The following is a 15,197-nucleotide window of genomic DNA, read 5'->3' on the forward strand; positions in this document are numbered from 1 at the left end:
GTCATTAACAAGTACATTTCTCTGTTTGTACTTCTGTATGTGCCACCATTTTTTCAAATTAAAAAAGTAATAATCTTGGATGGCACCTGTGGCTCAAAGGAGTAGGGTGCCGGCCCCATATGCCAGAGGTGGCAGGTTCAAACCCAGCCCCAGCCAAAAACTGCACAAAAAAAAAAAAAAAAGGTAATAATTTTTAACCTTAAAACAGAGAAAGAAAAGAAAAAATCATTTGTAATCCCAGTATTCAGATGCATCTTGTTTGGTATTTTCCTATCATATTTTATGATGAGCAAAAATCAGCTCATGCTCCTGTATACTTACGGTTTTGTTATCTCCATTTTATTTTATTTTTTTTATTTTTTGAGACAGAATCTCACTCTGTCACCATGGGTAGAGTGCCATGGCAGCATCATAGCTCACGGCAACCTCAAACTCGTGGCTTCGAGCAATCCTCTTGCTTCAGCCTCTTGAGTAGCTGGGACTACAGGTGCCTGCCACCATGCCTGGCTAATTTTTCTATTTTTAGTAGAGATGGGGTCTCAGTCTTGGTCAGGCTGGACTTGAACTCCTGAGCTGAGGCTACCCATTTGCCTTAGGCTCCCAGAGTGCTAGGATTACAGATGTGAGCCACCGCACCCAGCCTTCTTATCTCCATTTTATATTTAGGAAGGGGATATTGTTTATTTTAAACTAAGTTGTGGGACATGGGTGGTGTTTGCTTTGTCATAATTCATTGAGTTGTACACTTCGACATTGTGTGCTTTTCTATATGTATGTACAGAAATAGCTTCACAATTCAAATAGCTTTTAAAAAAGTCATCAGCCCTCAAATCCAGTTGAAAACTTCTCAGTAACTTATCATGCACCCTTCTAATTCAATTAATATCTATGATATATTGCGCAGGCTGTTTTATTACATGCTGTTTGTACTTGATGTATTGTGAACATCTGCCTCTTGATCACATATAATGTCAACTACAATGGGTGTAACCAAAAAGACTAAAAATACCCAGGGTTAGAGAAAAAACTGGAAACTTCATACATTACTAAGGGGATGTAGAATGGTGCAGCCACTTAGGAAAACAGTTTAACAATTTTTAAAAAGAAATATACACTTATTTATACTTAAATATAACTTATTGGTGGTGTAGAAGCACTAATTCCACACCTAGGTATTCCACAAGAGAAACAGCATATGTTCATACAAAGTTTTATATGTGAATGTTTATAGCAGCATTCATAATAGCCAAAACATGGAACCAATCTAAATGTCAAAAAACTGATGAATGGATAAACAAATTGTAGTGTATCTAGACAATGGGATTCAATTCAGCAATAAAGTGGGACAAAATTCTCATAATACTATAATATGAATGAACCTTGAAAACATTATGCCAGATGAAAAGAGCCAAGCACAAAATATTATACCCTGTATGATTCCACTCACATTTTTAATGTTGGCATATTGTTGCATTGCCTGGATATAGCATAAATCATCTAACCAGGCACTATTGTTGGACTTGATGTTGTTTCTATTTTTCAATACTACAAACAGTACTATAACGATCATCTTTGTGTCTAGATATTTCTGGCTAGCCTTAATTATATCTTTGGACCAATGCCCAGAAGTGGAATGGCCTGTTTGAAGGTCTCTGCATTTTAAGGCTTTGGGTAAGTATTGCCAAATGGCCCTTCCTGAGCTTTGCTTGAGGCTGTCCTCCTGCCAGCACAGCAGCAGGGTCCACTGTCTCCTTTCTCAAATACAGCACTTCCCTGCTGGTACTGCTCACCCATGGGGGTGCTGTCCTAGGCCCAAGGATCCTAACCTCACTGTGCCCTGTGTTGTTTGCAGTTCCCCTGGGTACGCTGCCACCATGCTGCTCCTCGTCAATAGTGCCAATTGTCAAGTGGCAGGTTTTGCTCTTATCACCGTGGGATGGCTCCTGTCGGCGACTTCCATGGGCCTCGCGGAGTGGCGAGTGTGGCACGTAGACAATGCCTCGTCATTCCCCCCTGGTATCGCCTGCGTGGGAATGTGGAGAGTCTGCGTCTACCACCATAGCAGCAACATCAGAAAAGCCAAATTTTGTCACCGGTACACCATCCTTGATGACTTTCTCCCTGCCGACATTCATCTTTCTCAATACCTCCTGCTGACGGCCACCATACTAGGGCTCCTGGGGAGAGGCTTCCTCATTTTAGCGCTTAGGAACGTATACCTGGGAATTGTTCAGAAGCATGACATTAACAGTCCATTTATCATTTCAGGGATTCTGAGCATAATTGCTAGTATCTGTATCACAGTTGCTGTGCTCCACAATTACAACTGTATCAGGCATCTACGGGGGATTGCCTTCCCGCCATCCTTCCGTCTGCCCTTCAAGCCAGATAGCCAGGAAGCAGGGAGTGCTGCTTTAGTAGCAAGTCTGGGTGCCTTCCTGATGTTGTTAAGTGGGATTTTTTCTCTCTTTTACACTTTTCCCCTGGATAGCCAAGTGCATCCCATGGCTTGGGAACCATGAATTTCCCTATTGCATTCACTTTGCAAATTCAAGATTCCCAGGAGTTTATGGAAAGTATTACCAGAATACTCTACCAAATATTTCTAAGGACTCAAGACCATGTCAAAGGTAGTTCAAGATGGAAAATGGCCAACTGTTTTCTTCTCTTGCCTTGTGTTTGGAATGTTGTTCATGATTGGTTACGTGAATTGGAAACTTTCATTAAAAATATATCTTGCCTACTTGCCCATTGGTCTTATTGGATGGGGATTTTAATTATTGTTGGCTAAAGTAAATAATACTACAAACCTAGTGTATAGAAATAAGACTTTCTGAATACATTTATCTCTCACCTCTCTTAAACTTTTGCTAAAAATGATAATGGACTTTATTTCTTGTGTCATGATAATAACATCTCCCTACAGTATAAAGTTTTCCAAAATGTACATAAGTAGAGAAAATGGTATTTGGTAGTCCTTGTTTGAATCAGTAAGGATTGCAAATGTTGACTTTCTAATGTGAACATTGGTCAGTGTCACAGCGTGCTTAATCAATGCTACGTGCTCTTTCCCCACGGGCTCAACTCCCACCTGCTGCACGCAAATGTTTAATGTATAACACCTGCTAGCTAAGGAGTGCCTGATCTTATCTCATTAACACCTGCAGCTGCTTGAGGGCTTGTCTCCGGGCAGCCAAACATCTCCATGCTAGCTAGATTGTCTTGTTCTCAGCGCCTTCGTCAAGAACAGGTAAACGCTTCCATAAACTTGGTGCACTGTCTCCTACAAACATTCTTGCCAGATGTATCAGCTAAGATGTCTTTGTAAAGAGGTTTCCCTTGCTGGGTGTGGTGGCTAATGCAGCTGTTTGGGAGGCTGAGGCAGGAAGATCTCGTGAGCCTAGGAGTTTGAGGCTAGCCCCGGGGAGACCTCATTTCTAAAGGAAGAGAGAAAAAGACAGAGGGAGACGGAGAGAGAGCTTGTTTTCCCTCATCAATTATGGCTACTTGATTACTCTAAAATTCAGTGCATACAAAAAAAGGTGGAGTAAATGCTTTGTTATTTTGCTCTAATTGCTGATTTCTACAGTAAAGAGGAAAGAATGCCCTAGTTATGTTTAGTTTTGTCCAATGTGTTGGCTTTTTATTTTTGCTATTTTTTTTCTTTTTATTCTTTGGGTATAAACTCAGGAGATTGTTTTTGGGTTTTTTTATGGAGATTTTCAAATGCATTTAAAAGTAGAAAGATTATTGTCTCAGCTTCAAGAATTACTAATATATGACCAGTCATAATCATCCCTACCCTTACTGCCTGCCCTGACCCCAGCCCTGGATTATTTTGAATAAATCCCTGGCAATGTATTATTTTATCCATAAATACTTCAATATATATCTGTAAAGGATAAGGACCACTTCTTTTTATTTTTTATTTTTTCTCACCCCTCTGCCCCTTCTTTTTAGCATCTAAGCCACATTGCCTCTATCACACCAATCATTTCTTAACGTATTCAAATTTCCCTAATTGTCTCATAAATGTTTATAACAGTAACTTGTGGGTTTTTATATGTTCAGAATGTTTTGCTAAATTTTATCTTTGGCAGTGGAGCAACAGGGACATGTGTCCCTTGACATGTCCCCCCCCTTTTTTTTGCAGTTTTTGGCAGGGGGCCAGGTTTGAACCCGCCACCTCTGGTATATGGGGCCAGCACCCTACTCCTTTGAGCCACAGGTGCCACCCTGACATGTCCCTTTTGGTTTTAAAATTTAAAAACCCTTTAAGACAATCATAACATACTATTTCTCTCTTTATAAAAAAAATTCATTCTATGAAAATAATGTTCCTAAAGAAAAAAATAGTAAAAGATGGACATTTCAACAATACAGTTAACAACTACGTTCAGCAAGTGTTAAGGAGAGAGATGTTGAAATTAAAACATATTTATTTACTCTGTATCTAATTATCTTTTAGACCAGTGGTTCTTACCCTCGTGGAAATTCTCCCCATAATAATGCCAGTACACACAAAATTATGTACAGATTCACAGCCCTCTTAAACACTTATTCATGGATTTCATTTTCAAAATAAACAACAATTTCCAAAAGTGTATTGTTTTCTTCTTGTATGGGCTAGAAACTCCCTCATCACATAATCTTCAATTTTGTTTTTGTTTTTGAAACACGAGTCTTACTCTGTCCCCCTGGATACAGTGCCATGGCATCATCATAACTCACAGCACCCTCAAATTCAGGATCACCTGAGCCTCCTGGCCTAGTTTGTCTCCTGGTTTTCTGTTTTTTGTTGTTTTTTTTTTTTTGCCGGGGCTGGGTTTGAACCCACCACCTCTGGCATATGGAGCTGGTGCCCTACTCCTTTGAGCCACAGGCGCCGCCCTGTCTCCTGGTTTTTTTTTTTTTTAGTACAGATGGGGTCTCCACACTTGCTCAGGCTGGTCTCAAACTCCTGAGTTCAAGTGATGGATCCATCTGCTTTGGCCTCCCAGAGTGCTAGGATTACAAGCATGAGCCACTGCGCCCGGCCAAAACTTTTTTTTCTTTTTTTGAGGCAGAGTCTCACTGTATTACCCTCGTAGAGTGCTGTGGCATCACAGCTCACAGCAACCTCAAACTCTTGGGTTCAAGAGATTCTCTTGCCTCAGCCTCCCAAGTAGCTGGGACTACAGGCACCTGCCATAATGCCTGGCTATTTTTTTTTTTTATTGCAGTTGTCATTATTGCTTAGCAGGCCTGGGCTGGGCTCGAACCCACCAGCTCCAGTGTATGTGGCTGGTACCATAACCACTTTTTTTTTTTTTTAAACAAATTGACTTTACAGTTGAAAACCTGCCTACAGGCTCAGTGCCTGTAGCTCAGCAGCTAGGGCACCAGCCACATACACCGGAGCTGGCAGGTTCAAACCCAGCCTGGGCCTGCCAAAAAACAACTACAACAAAATAAAAAATAGCCCAGCACTGTGGCAGGTGCCTATAGTCCCAGCTACTTGGGAGGCTGAAGCAAAAGAATCACTTAAACCCAAGAGTTTGAGGTTGCTGTGAGCTGTGATGCTGAGGCACTCTACTGAGGGTGACATAGTGAAACTATGTCTCAAACAAAACAAACAAAAAACCTGCCTACAATATCAATGAGTATGGATATGTTATGCTGCAAACCATTTTATTACACAGCTTTGAGTATTTGTTCCTATGTTTAAAGTGTAAGAGGGAAAAAGCAATTTTAATAGAATTGATATTGAAGGCATTTTCCATCCTTTCGATAAACATGACTGAAAAGCACGTTAATATTTAAAAGGAAAGGATTGTACAGCAGAAATACTATCTCATAAGCATAGCATGTAGTAAGATTGCATAGAGATCACATAGATATGACTCCCATAGTCTTCATGGTGGCAGTGATGGTGGTGTCTATCTTTTGGTTTTGTTATTAAAAATACCTTAAATATTATTATAAAATTCCATTGAAGTAAAATTCACATAATAGCAACCATCACTATTATCTAATTGCAGAACATTTTCATAACCCCCCCCAACTCCATACTCATTAGCATTCCCTGTTAGTTTTGAGGATTTCTCTCTTGTCCGTCAATGAGATTTCCCAGGTGTATCCTATATATACGTCAGACATAAGACCTTGAATCCATCATGCCATTCCTTTAGTAAGCCCTGGACATGAACATGAGATTTAGCAATCACTATTTAGGCCCTGATGATGCTTGTTTTACTGCATTGTCATTATATCCAAGTCTTTTAAATGGATGGAACAACAATATATGAATCTTTGGGTAGAAAAAAATTTCTTTCTTCCAGACTGAAAAAAATATATTTTTTGAGACAGAGTCCTACTTTATTGCCCCCTGTGGAGTGCCTTGGTATCATAGCTCACAGCAACCTCAACCTCTTGGGCTCAAGTAATTCTCTTGCCTCAGCCCCCGAGTAGTGAGGACTACAGGCACCTGCCACAACACCTGGCTATTTCCAGAGACCGGGTCTTGCTGTAGCTCAGGCTGATCTCAAACTCGTGAGCTCAGGTGATCTGCCCACCTCAGCCTCCCAGAGTGCTGGGATTACAGGCGTGAGCCACCATGCCTGGCCTTGAAAACTTAGTAATATTAACATAATTACTTATTTGCTTCATTCTATGATATATAAAATTTTTTAAAGAAAATAGCTAATATGTTTATTAGCTGTAAGACTATTGCATAAAGTTTAAGGTTTCTTTGAAGCACCATTTGTATATAAAGTTTATTGTAGCAGGTATAAATAATCAAAATATTATATTCTACAGTTATTTAGTATAATGGTTTTCTTTACATGGTTACATTACCAACCTGATAAATTTTACTCATTTTAGCTTGCTTTTTAATTTTTTTTTCTTTTTTTGCGAGAGAGTCTCATTTTGACACCCTTGGTAGAGTACTGTGGCATCAGAGCTCACAGCAACCTCAGACTTGGGCTCATGTAATTCCCTTGCCTCAGCCTCCCGAGTAATTGGGAGTACAGGTGCCAGCCACAATACCTGGCTATTTGTTAGAGATGGGGTCTCGCTCTTGCTCAGGCTGCTCTCGAACTCCTGAGCTCAAGCAATTCACCCTTCTCAGCTGCCCAGAGTGCTAGGATTACAGGTGTGAGCCACCACATCCAGCTTGTTTTTTAATTTTTGATATAGTTACCTTTGTCTTTTTCATGTAGTTTCCCTTTTGAATATGTGAAATATTTACATAATTTCAAAGTCAAAATTATACAACCAAGTTTACACAGAAAAAAGTCTGAATTAACTTATGTTCCTATCCCTATTTTCTCTCACTGTAGATAACTTTTGGTTTATTTTCCAGTGTTTTCTTTTGCAAATATAAGGGTGTGTGTGCCCACATCCTATTTATTCTACCTCTTCTAAGATATTAGCATTGTATATGTATTCATTGGCACCTTGCTATTTCATTTTACCATGAATTCCTGGAGAGCTTACTGTTTTGATGGCTGCATGGTATTCTGCTGTGTGGACACAGCCTAGTTTAACCAGTTTATGTATGTATGTATATGTATGTGTGTGTACATGTTATAACTTTGTGCATGTATCTTTTCGTATTTTCATCAGTGTGTCTTTGGTATAGTTTTTAGGACTGTTGAATCAAAGGGCCAATGAGTCTATAAATTTTTTAAAATATTGCTAAGTCTTCCATGATAAAGATGATCCATTTTGCACTCCCATGTGCAGTCTCTGAGAATATCTGCTTCCTCACAGCCTTGTCAAAAGAGTACATCATACAACTTTTGACTTTTTCTTCAATGTTATAAATGATATTTCTAAATAATTGTAAGTGTGTTTTTCTCTTATTAGTAAGGTTAAACTTTTAAAAAATGATTTAAGGCTATTTTTATTTTGTCAATATTATCTATTAGTTATCTATCGCTTTGCAACAAATTTCTCCAACATGTAGCGGCTTGAAGCAACACACATTCATTATTTCACAACTTCTATGGATCAGGCATTTGGGCACAGCTTAGCTGGGTCCTCTGCTTCATGATCTTTCACAAAGCTGTGGTCAAAATGTCACCAGATCTCATCTGAAGGCTCAGTGCAGAAGGATCCACTTCATTGCTCACTTACACCGTGGATAGGATTGATTTCCTTAGTTGCTCATAAGCTATTGGATAGAGTCTTTAGTTTCTTGCCATATAAGGATGTCCATAGGACTTCTCACAACATGGCTGCTGGCTTCACCAGAGCAAGTAAGACAGAGAGAACCACAGAGAGTGGCAGCACGGGAAAGAGTGCTGATGAGAAGAAAGGCATAATGTTTTTATGGCCTAGCCACAGGAGTCATCTCCCACCACTTTTGTAGGGAGGGGATCAAGGGTGTCAACATGAGGAAGCTGGGGGCACTCTGGGGAAAATGTCACAAGTTGCCAGCTCACATTGCCAGCTCGACATTCCAAAATATTGGGGGAAAACATGCATAGACTTCTTAGTCTTTTCATTAGTCCCTAAATAATACATTATAACAACTACTTACATAGCATTTACAATATGTTAGTTTTCGTCAGTCATCTAAAGATGATTTAAAGAACATATGAGAATATGCATGCATTATATGCAAATACTACACCATTTTATATCAAGGAGTTGACCAACTACTGATTTTGATATCCATGTGGGTCTTGGAACCAATTCCCTACAGATACCAAGGAATGACTGTCTTTTCCCCATTCGCATATGATAAAAGCATTTGTTCATTTTTTTCCTAGTACTTGAATGGTTTTATTTTTGCTGTATTGAGCTAAGGTTTTCTTTTTCCAAATAACTGCCCTTTCGTAAAAGTACCACTTAATAAAAAAAAAACTTCATATTTTCTCTATGGATTTGAGATGCTATCTTTTCTATATACTAGATTTCCATAGATACTGGGATAATTTCTGGACATTCTATTTGACTCCTTTAGTGTATTTATGTACCAATATTATACTGTTTTATTTATTTATTTTTATTTTTGAGAGAGAGAGTCTCAAGCTGCTGCCCTGGGTAGAGTGCCGTGGTGTCATAGCTCACAGCAACCTCAAACTCTTGGGCTCAAGCAATCCTTTTGCCTCAGTTTTTCTATTTTTAGTAGGGATGGGGTCTCACTTTTGCTCAGGCTGGTCTTGAGCCTCCCAGGGTGCTAGGATTACAGGCATGAGCCACCACGCCCAGCCAATATTATACTGTTTTAAATTTTAAGACTGTAGTAGTCAGCATTCTCTAGAGAGATAGAACCAATAGGAGATGTAGATATAGTTACAAAGATATAGGAGAGAGAATTTATGAGGGGAATTGGCTTACGTGATTATGGAGGCTCAGTAGTCCCATAGCAGACTGTCTGCAGTCTAGAGATACTGAGATACCAGCAGTGTGGCTGTCCAAGTCTGAAAGCCTGAGAACTAGCTGGCAGTGACCATCAGTCTTTCGCCAAAAGCCTAAGACCCAGGTGAGCGGTGAGTGCTTGTGTAAGCTCCACAGTCCGAAAGCTGGACAGCCACAGTTCTGATGTTCAAGGCTAGGAGAAGAAGGATGTCTCAGCTCCAAGAGAGAGACAGGAAAAAATAATTTGCCTTTTCTCTACCTTTTTGTTCAATCTGGGCCCCCAGCTGATTGGATGGAGTGGGCAGGTCTTCCTTACTCAGTGCAATGACTCACATGCTCATCTCCTCTGGGAATACCCTCACAGATACACCCAGACATGATTTTTTACCAACTCTCTAGGTTAATCCAGTCAAGTTGACACCTAAAATTAACCATCACTGGCTCAGCGCCTGTAGCTCAGCGGCTAGGGCGCCAGCCACATACACTGGAGCTGCCAGGTACAAACCCAGCCCGGGCCTGCCAAACAACAATGGCAACTACAACCAAAAAATAGCCAGATGTTGTGGCAGGCGCCTGTAGTCCCTGCTACTTGGAAGGCTGAGGCAGGAGAATCACTTGGGCCCAGGAGTTTGAGGTTGCTGTGAGCTGTGACGCCACGGCACTCTACCCAGGGTGACACAATGAGACTCTGCCTCTAAATAAATAAATAAAATAAATAAAATTAACAATCACAGAGACTTACTTTAAAATAATATGTCTGTTGTTTGGTATCTCGCTTCCTTCCCTCCGTTGGGACTTTTTTAGTTGTTTCTGCTTATTTTTCCATATGAACTTTGTAATCACCTTGTCTCGCTCCAGACTGGGAATAAAAAACTTAGTATTTTTATTAGGACCATGCTAAATTTATAAATTAACTTAGGGATAATTTACATATTTATGATATCGAGTCCCCTATTTGAGAACATGGTATGTCTTTCCCTTTGTTTAAGTCTACTTTACTGTTTTAAGGAATGTTAAAGGCAGTTTTCTTTGCATTGGGTTGTTTCTGGTATGAGGCAATTACGAAATAAAACTGCTGTATATGTTTACATGTGAGTTTATGCATGAATGCAAGTTTTCATTTCTCTTGGGTAGATACATCTTAAACCATGCAGAGTGTTACTTTTCCCATTTAGCATTATTTAGTTGAGGGAGTAGAGTGGAGGTTAAATAGTTCTTGTTTGGTGATTACTAACACAACCATTAAGACAATTTTTTTTAACTTGTATTAAGAGCACAGGTCTTGCTTATACAGCAAGTGTGCCTTTCATGAACTGTGGCAGGCCTTTCAAACTTGATGGATTGTGTAACCAAGCTCCCAGGGTACTTTCTTTTCTTTTTTTTTTTTTTTGTAGAGACAGAGTCTCACTGTACTGCCCTTGGGTAGAGTGCCGTGGCGTCACACGGCTCACAGCAACCTCTAACTCTTGGGCTTAAGCGATTCTCTTGCCTCAGCCTCCCAAGCAGCTGGGACTACAGGCGCCCGCCACAACGCCCGGCTATTTTTTTTTGTTGTTGTTGTTGTTGCAGTTTGGCCGGGGCTGGGTTTGAACCCACCACCCTCGGCATATGGGGCCGGTGCCCTACTCACTGAGCCACAGGCGCCGCCCCCAGGGTACTTTCTAAAGGCCCCAAATTCTCTTATTTGATTACACTCCAAAGCCGCACTTAAAGCCAACTCAGGGGACAGACAACTTCAGTTCCTTCACTGGTGGGTTAATTCCTTCACCAAACAGTAACATCCTTCACGTGAGAGGTCCACCAAGACCTGTGGGGACATAACACATGCAAGATGCATGCCCTCTACTTGTGCAACTCTTCAGGTGTTTAAAAGTTCTCAATAAAAAATAAATTCTCAAAAAAATAAGGCATTAATAGGTTATAAATCAGACAGACCCTGGGCAGCACCTGTGGCTCAGTGGTAGGGCGCCGGCCCCATATACTGAGGGTGGCCGGTTTAAACCTGGCCCGGGCCAAACTGCAACAAAAAATAGCCGGGCGTTGTGGCAGGCGCCTGTAGTCCCAGCTACTCAGGAGGCTGAGGGAAGAGAATTGCCTAAGGCCATTCTTTCAGGAGGTTGCTGTGAGCTGTGACGCCACTGCACTCTATCAAGGGTGACAAAGTAAAACTCTGTCTCAAAAAAAAAAGAGACACTCACTTTAATCTCAGAGTTCCACATGGTGAGATAACATATTGAACCTACAGGAGAGAAATCAAAGGGCAAACATGAAAGGTGCTTCTTCTCAAAGAGTGTTTTCTGAAGTCTTTGAGAGCGTAGTGTTTTAAAATGGCTGCACATTGTGAAATAAGTCTGTCAGATACTTAAATGTATGCCCCCAAAGCATTGTCTATGGATCCAAGTGTGCTGAGAGCTCTAGTCAAATGTCAAACAGGCCTTTAACCTCCAGCTTTGTGTTCTGATGTGGGAGCAACAGATTCTTCCTAATAGAAATTTTATAAAATTTTGATAGCACTGTTTAGTAAATGTCCTTTTCCTACTGACTGTGATTTGTATAACATCCTCATCTCTCAAGCTTTGGAAACTGGAAGGGAATCACACTCTTTTGCATTTAATAGTGGAAGAGTTCCTAGCTTGTTTTCTATGTCTTTGAAAGGAACTGGATGGTGTGTTTCTTTTTCTTTTTTTTTTTTTGGCCAGGGCTGGGTTTGAACCCACCACCTCCAGCATATGGGACCGGCGCCCTACTCCTTGAGCCACAGGCACCGCCCATGGATGGTGTGTTTCAATCCTATCCAGGCCATCAGGGCTGGTCTTCCATTGATTCCCATGTGTTCTCCATGCAACTACAAGAAGGGCTTCTTTTTAAAAATTTAATTAAATAATTGAATTAAAATTAATTTAAATTTTAGGTAACTTTGAGGGTACAAAGAAATAGGTTACAATATTTGCACTTGTTAGGTACAGTACCTCTTATAATGGTGTCACACCCCCAATGCACCATACCATTGTGCCCATTAAGTGGAAGTACACCTATCCCCCTCCCGCCTGCCTTCTCCCCCCTCCCGCATTGCCCCTCCCCCAACTTGAATTGAATTGAGTTTTTCTCTTATGTGGATCTGTATTAGATCATCCACTGGCTTCATATTAGTAGTGAATACATTGGATACTTATCTTCTCCATTCTTCTGATGCTTTACTGAGAAGAATGTGTTCCATCTTCATCCAGCTTAATACAAAAGATCTAAAGTCTCCATCTTTTTTAATGGCTGAATAGTATTCCATGGTATACATATACCGCAGTTTGTTAACTCATTCCTGGGTTGGTGGGCATTTGTGTTGTTTCCACATTTTGGCGATTATAAGTTGAGATGCAATAAGTAGTGCAAATATCCTTATGATAAAATGATTTTTTTCTTCTGCGTAGATGCCTAGTAATGGGGTTGCAGGAACAAATGGGAGGTCTAGTTTGAGTTCTTTGAGGATTCTCCATACTTCCTTCTAAAGAGGTTGTATTAGTTTGCAGTCCTACCAACAGTGTAAAAGTGTTCCCTTCTCTCCACATCCACGCCAGCATCTGCAGCTTTGAGACTATCCTCACTGGGATTAGGTGATATCTAGGGATGGTTTTGATTTGCGTTTCTCTAATCTAATCTAATGATTAGGGATGATGAGCATTTTTTCAAATGCTTGTTAGTCATTTGTCTGTCTTCCTCAGAGAAAGTTCTGTTCATGTCTCTTGCCCAGTGGTAGATGGGATTGTTTGCTCATTTTTTGTTGACTAATTTGAGTTCTCTGTAGATTTTAATTATCAAATCTTTGCCAGATTCATACCATGCAAATATCTTTTCTCATTCTGAAGGTTACCTTTTTGGTTTACTTGTTATGTCCTTAGCTGTGCAAAAAGTTTTCAACTTAATTAAGCCCCATTTGTTTATTTTTGTTGTTGTTGCAGTTGCTACTGAAGTCTTCTTCATAAAAACTTTCCCCAGTCCAACATCATCAAGAGTCTTTCCCACACTTTCTTCTAAGATTTTTATCCTTTCATAGATTTAAATCTTTTATCCATCTTGAGTCAATTTTTGTAAGTGGTGAAAGGTGCAGGTCCAGTTTCAGTCTTGTACATGTGTTTATCCAATTTTCCCAGCACCATTTGTTGAATAGGGAATCTTTTCCCCACTGTATGTTTTTGTTTGGTTTATCAAAGATAAAATGGCAGTAAAAAACTGGTTTTATCTCTTGGTTTTCTATTTGGTTCCACATGTCTATGTCTCTATTTTTGTGGCAATACCATGCTGTTTTGATCACTATGGACTTGTAATATAACCTAAAGTCTGGTAGCTGATGCCTCTGGCTTTGTTTTTAATACTAAGAATTGCCTTTGCTGTATGGATTTTTTTTGTTGTTGTTGTTCCATAAAAAAGTGAAGTACTATTTTTTTCCAATTCTTCAAAGTATGATGTTGTTATTCTAATGGGGATTGCATTGAATCTGTAGATTGTTCTGGGAAGAATAGACATTTTAACAATGTTCTTTTAACATTTTAACAAATTTTTCAGCCATGAGCATGGTATGTTCTTCCATTTATTAATGCTTTCTGCTCCCACTTCTTTTCTTAGGGTTTCACAATTCTCTTTGTAGAGATCCTTCATCTCTCTTGTTAGGTATGTTCCTAAGTACTTCAATTTTTTTGAAGCTACTGAGAAGAGAATTGTGTCCTTGATTTGCTTCTCAACTTGACTCTTATTGGTGTATACAAAGGCTACTGATTTGTGGACATTGATTTTATACCTGGAGATGTTACTGTAGATCTTGATCACTTCCAGGAGTTTTGTGGTAGAGTCCCTGGGGTTTTCTAAGGATAAGATCATATCATCAGCAAAGAGTGAGAGTTTGACTTTCTCTGCCCATATTTGGATGGCCTTTATATCCTTCTCTTGCCTGATTGCATTGGCTAGAACTTCCAGAACTATGTTGAATAGTAGTGGCAATAGTGGACATCCTTGTCTAGTTCCACTTCTAAGTGGAAGAGCTTTTTGTTTTACTCCATTCAGTATGATACTAGCTGTGGGTTTGTCATAGATGGCTTAAGAAATGTGTCATCTATGCCTATTTTCTTAAGTGTTCCTGTTAGAAAAGGATGCTGAATTTTATTAAATGCTTTTTCTGCATCCATTGAGAGGATCTTTGGTCTTTGTTTTTGCTTCTATTAATATGGTGAATTACATTTACAGATTTGCATATGTTAAACCAGCCTTGCATCCTGGGACGAAGACTACTTGATTGTGATGTGTAATTTTTTTTTTTTTTTATTGTTGGGGATTCATTGAGGGTACAATAAGCCAGGTTACACTGATTGCAATTGTTAGGTAAAGTCCCTCAGATGTGTAATTTTTTTAATGTGTAATTGCAACATATTAGGCAAAATTTTACTGAGTATTTTTGCATCAATATTCATTAATGAAATTGGTCTGATGTTTTCCTTTTTAGTTGGGTCCTTTCTTTGTTTTGGAATCAGGATGATGTTTGCTTCATAGAACGTGTTGGGGGAGGGTTCCATCCTTCTCAATATTTTGGAATAGGTTCTGTTGTATAGGTACCAGCTCATCTTTGAAAATTTGATAGAATTCTGGTGTAAAGCCATCTGGTCCAGGCCTTTTTGTTGTTGTTGTTGTTGGAAGCTTTTTTATAGTTTCTTCAATATCAGTGATATTGATATTTGTCTGTTCAAAAGACCTATTTCTTCCTGCTTAAGCCTAGGGAAATGGTGTGATTCCAGGTATTCATCCATTTTCCTCTACATTGTCAAATTTCTGGGCATAGAGTTTTTTGTAGTAATCATAAATAA

General features: G+C 39.6%; 1 protein-coding gene across 1 annotated transcript; it reads left to right on the top strand.

Moving 5' to 3' along the window:
• Positions 1-1,297: 1,297 nt before the first annotated feature.
• On the top strand, positions 1,298-2,710 carry CLDN34 (claudin 34). The gene is made up of 2 exons (XM_053580578.1): positions 1,298-1,671; positions 1,853-2,710. The coding sequence occupies exon 2, from the start codon at positions 1,875-1,877 to the stop codon at positions 2,520-2,522; it is 648 nt and encodes a 215-aa protein (XP_053436553.1). The 5' UTR covers positions 1,298-1,671; positions 1,853-1,874; the 3' UTR covers positions 2,523-2,710.
• The last annotated feature ends 12,487 nt before the right edge of the window (positions 2,711-15,197 follow it).

The sequence above is a fragment of the Nycticebus coucang genome, chromosome X (genome assembly GCF_027406575.1).
Source record: "Nycticebus coucang isolate mNycCou1 chromosome X, mNycCou1.pri, whole genome shotgun sequence".
NCBI lineage: Eukaryota > Metazoa > Chordata > Mammalia > Primates > Lorisidae > Nycticebus > Nycticebus coucang.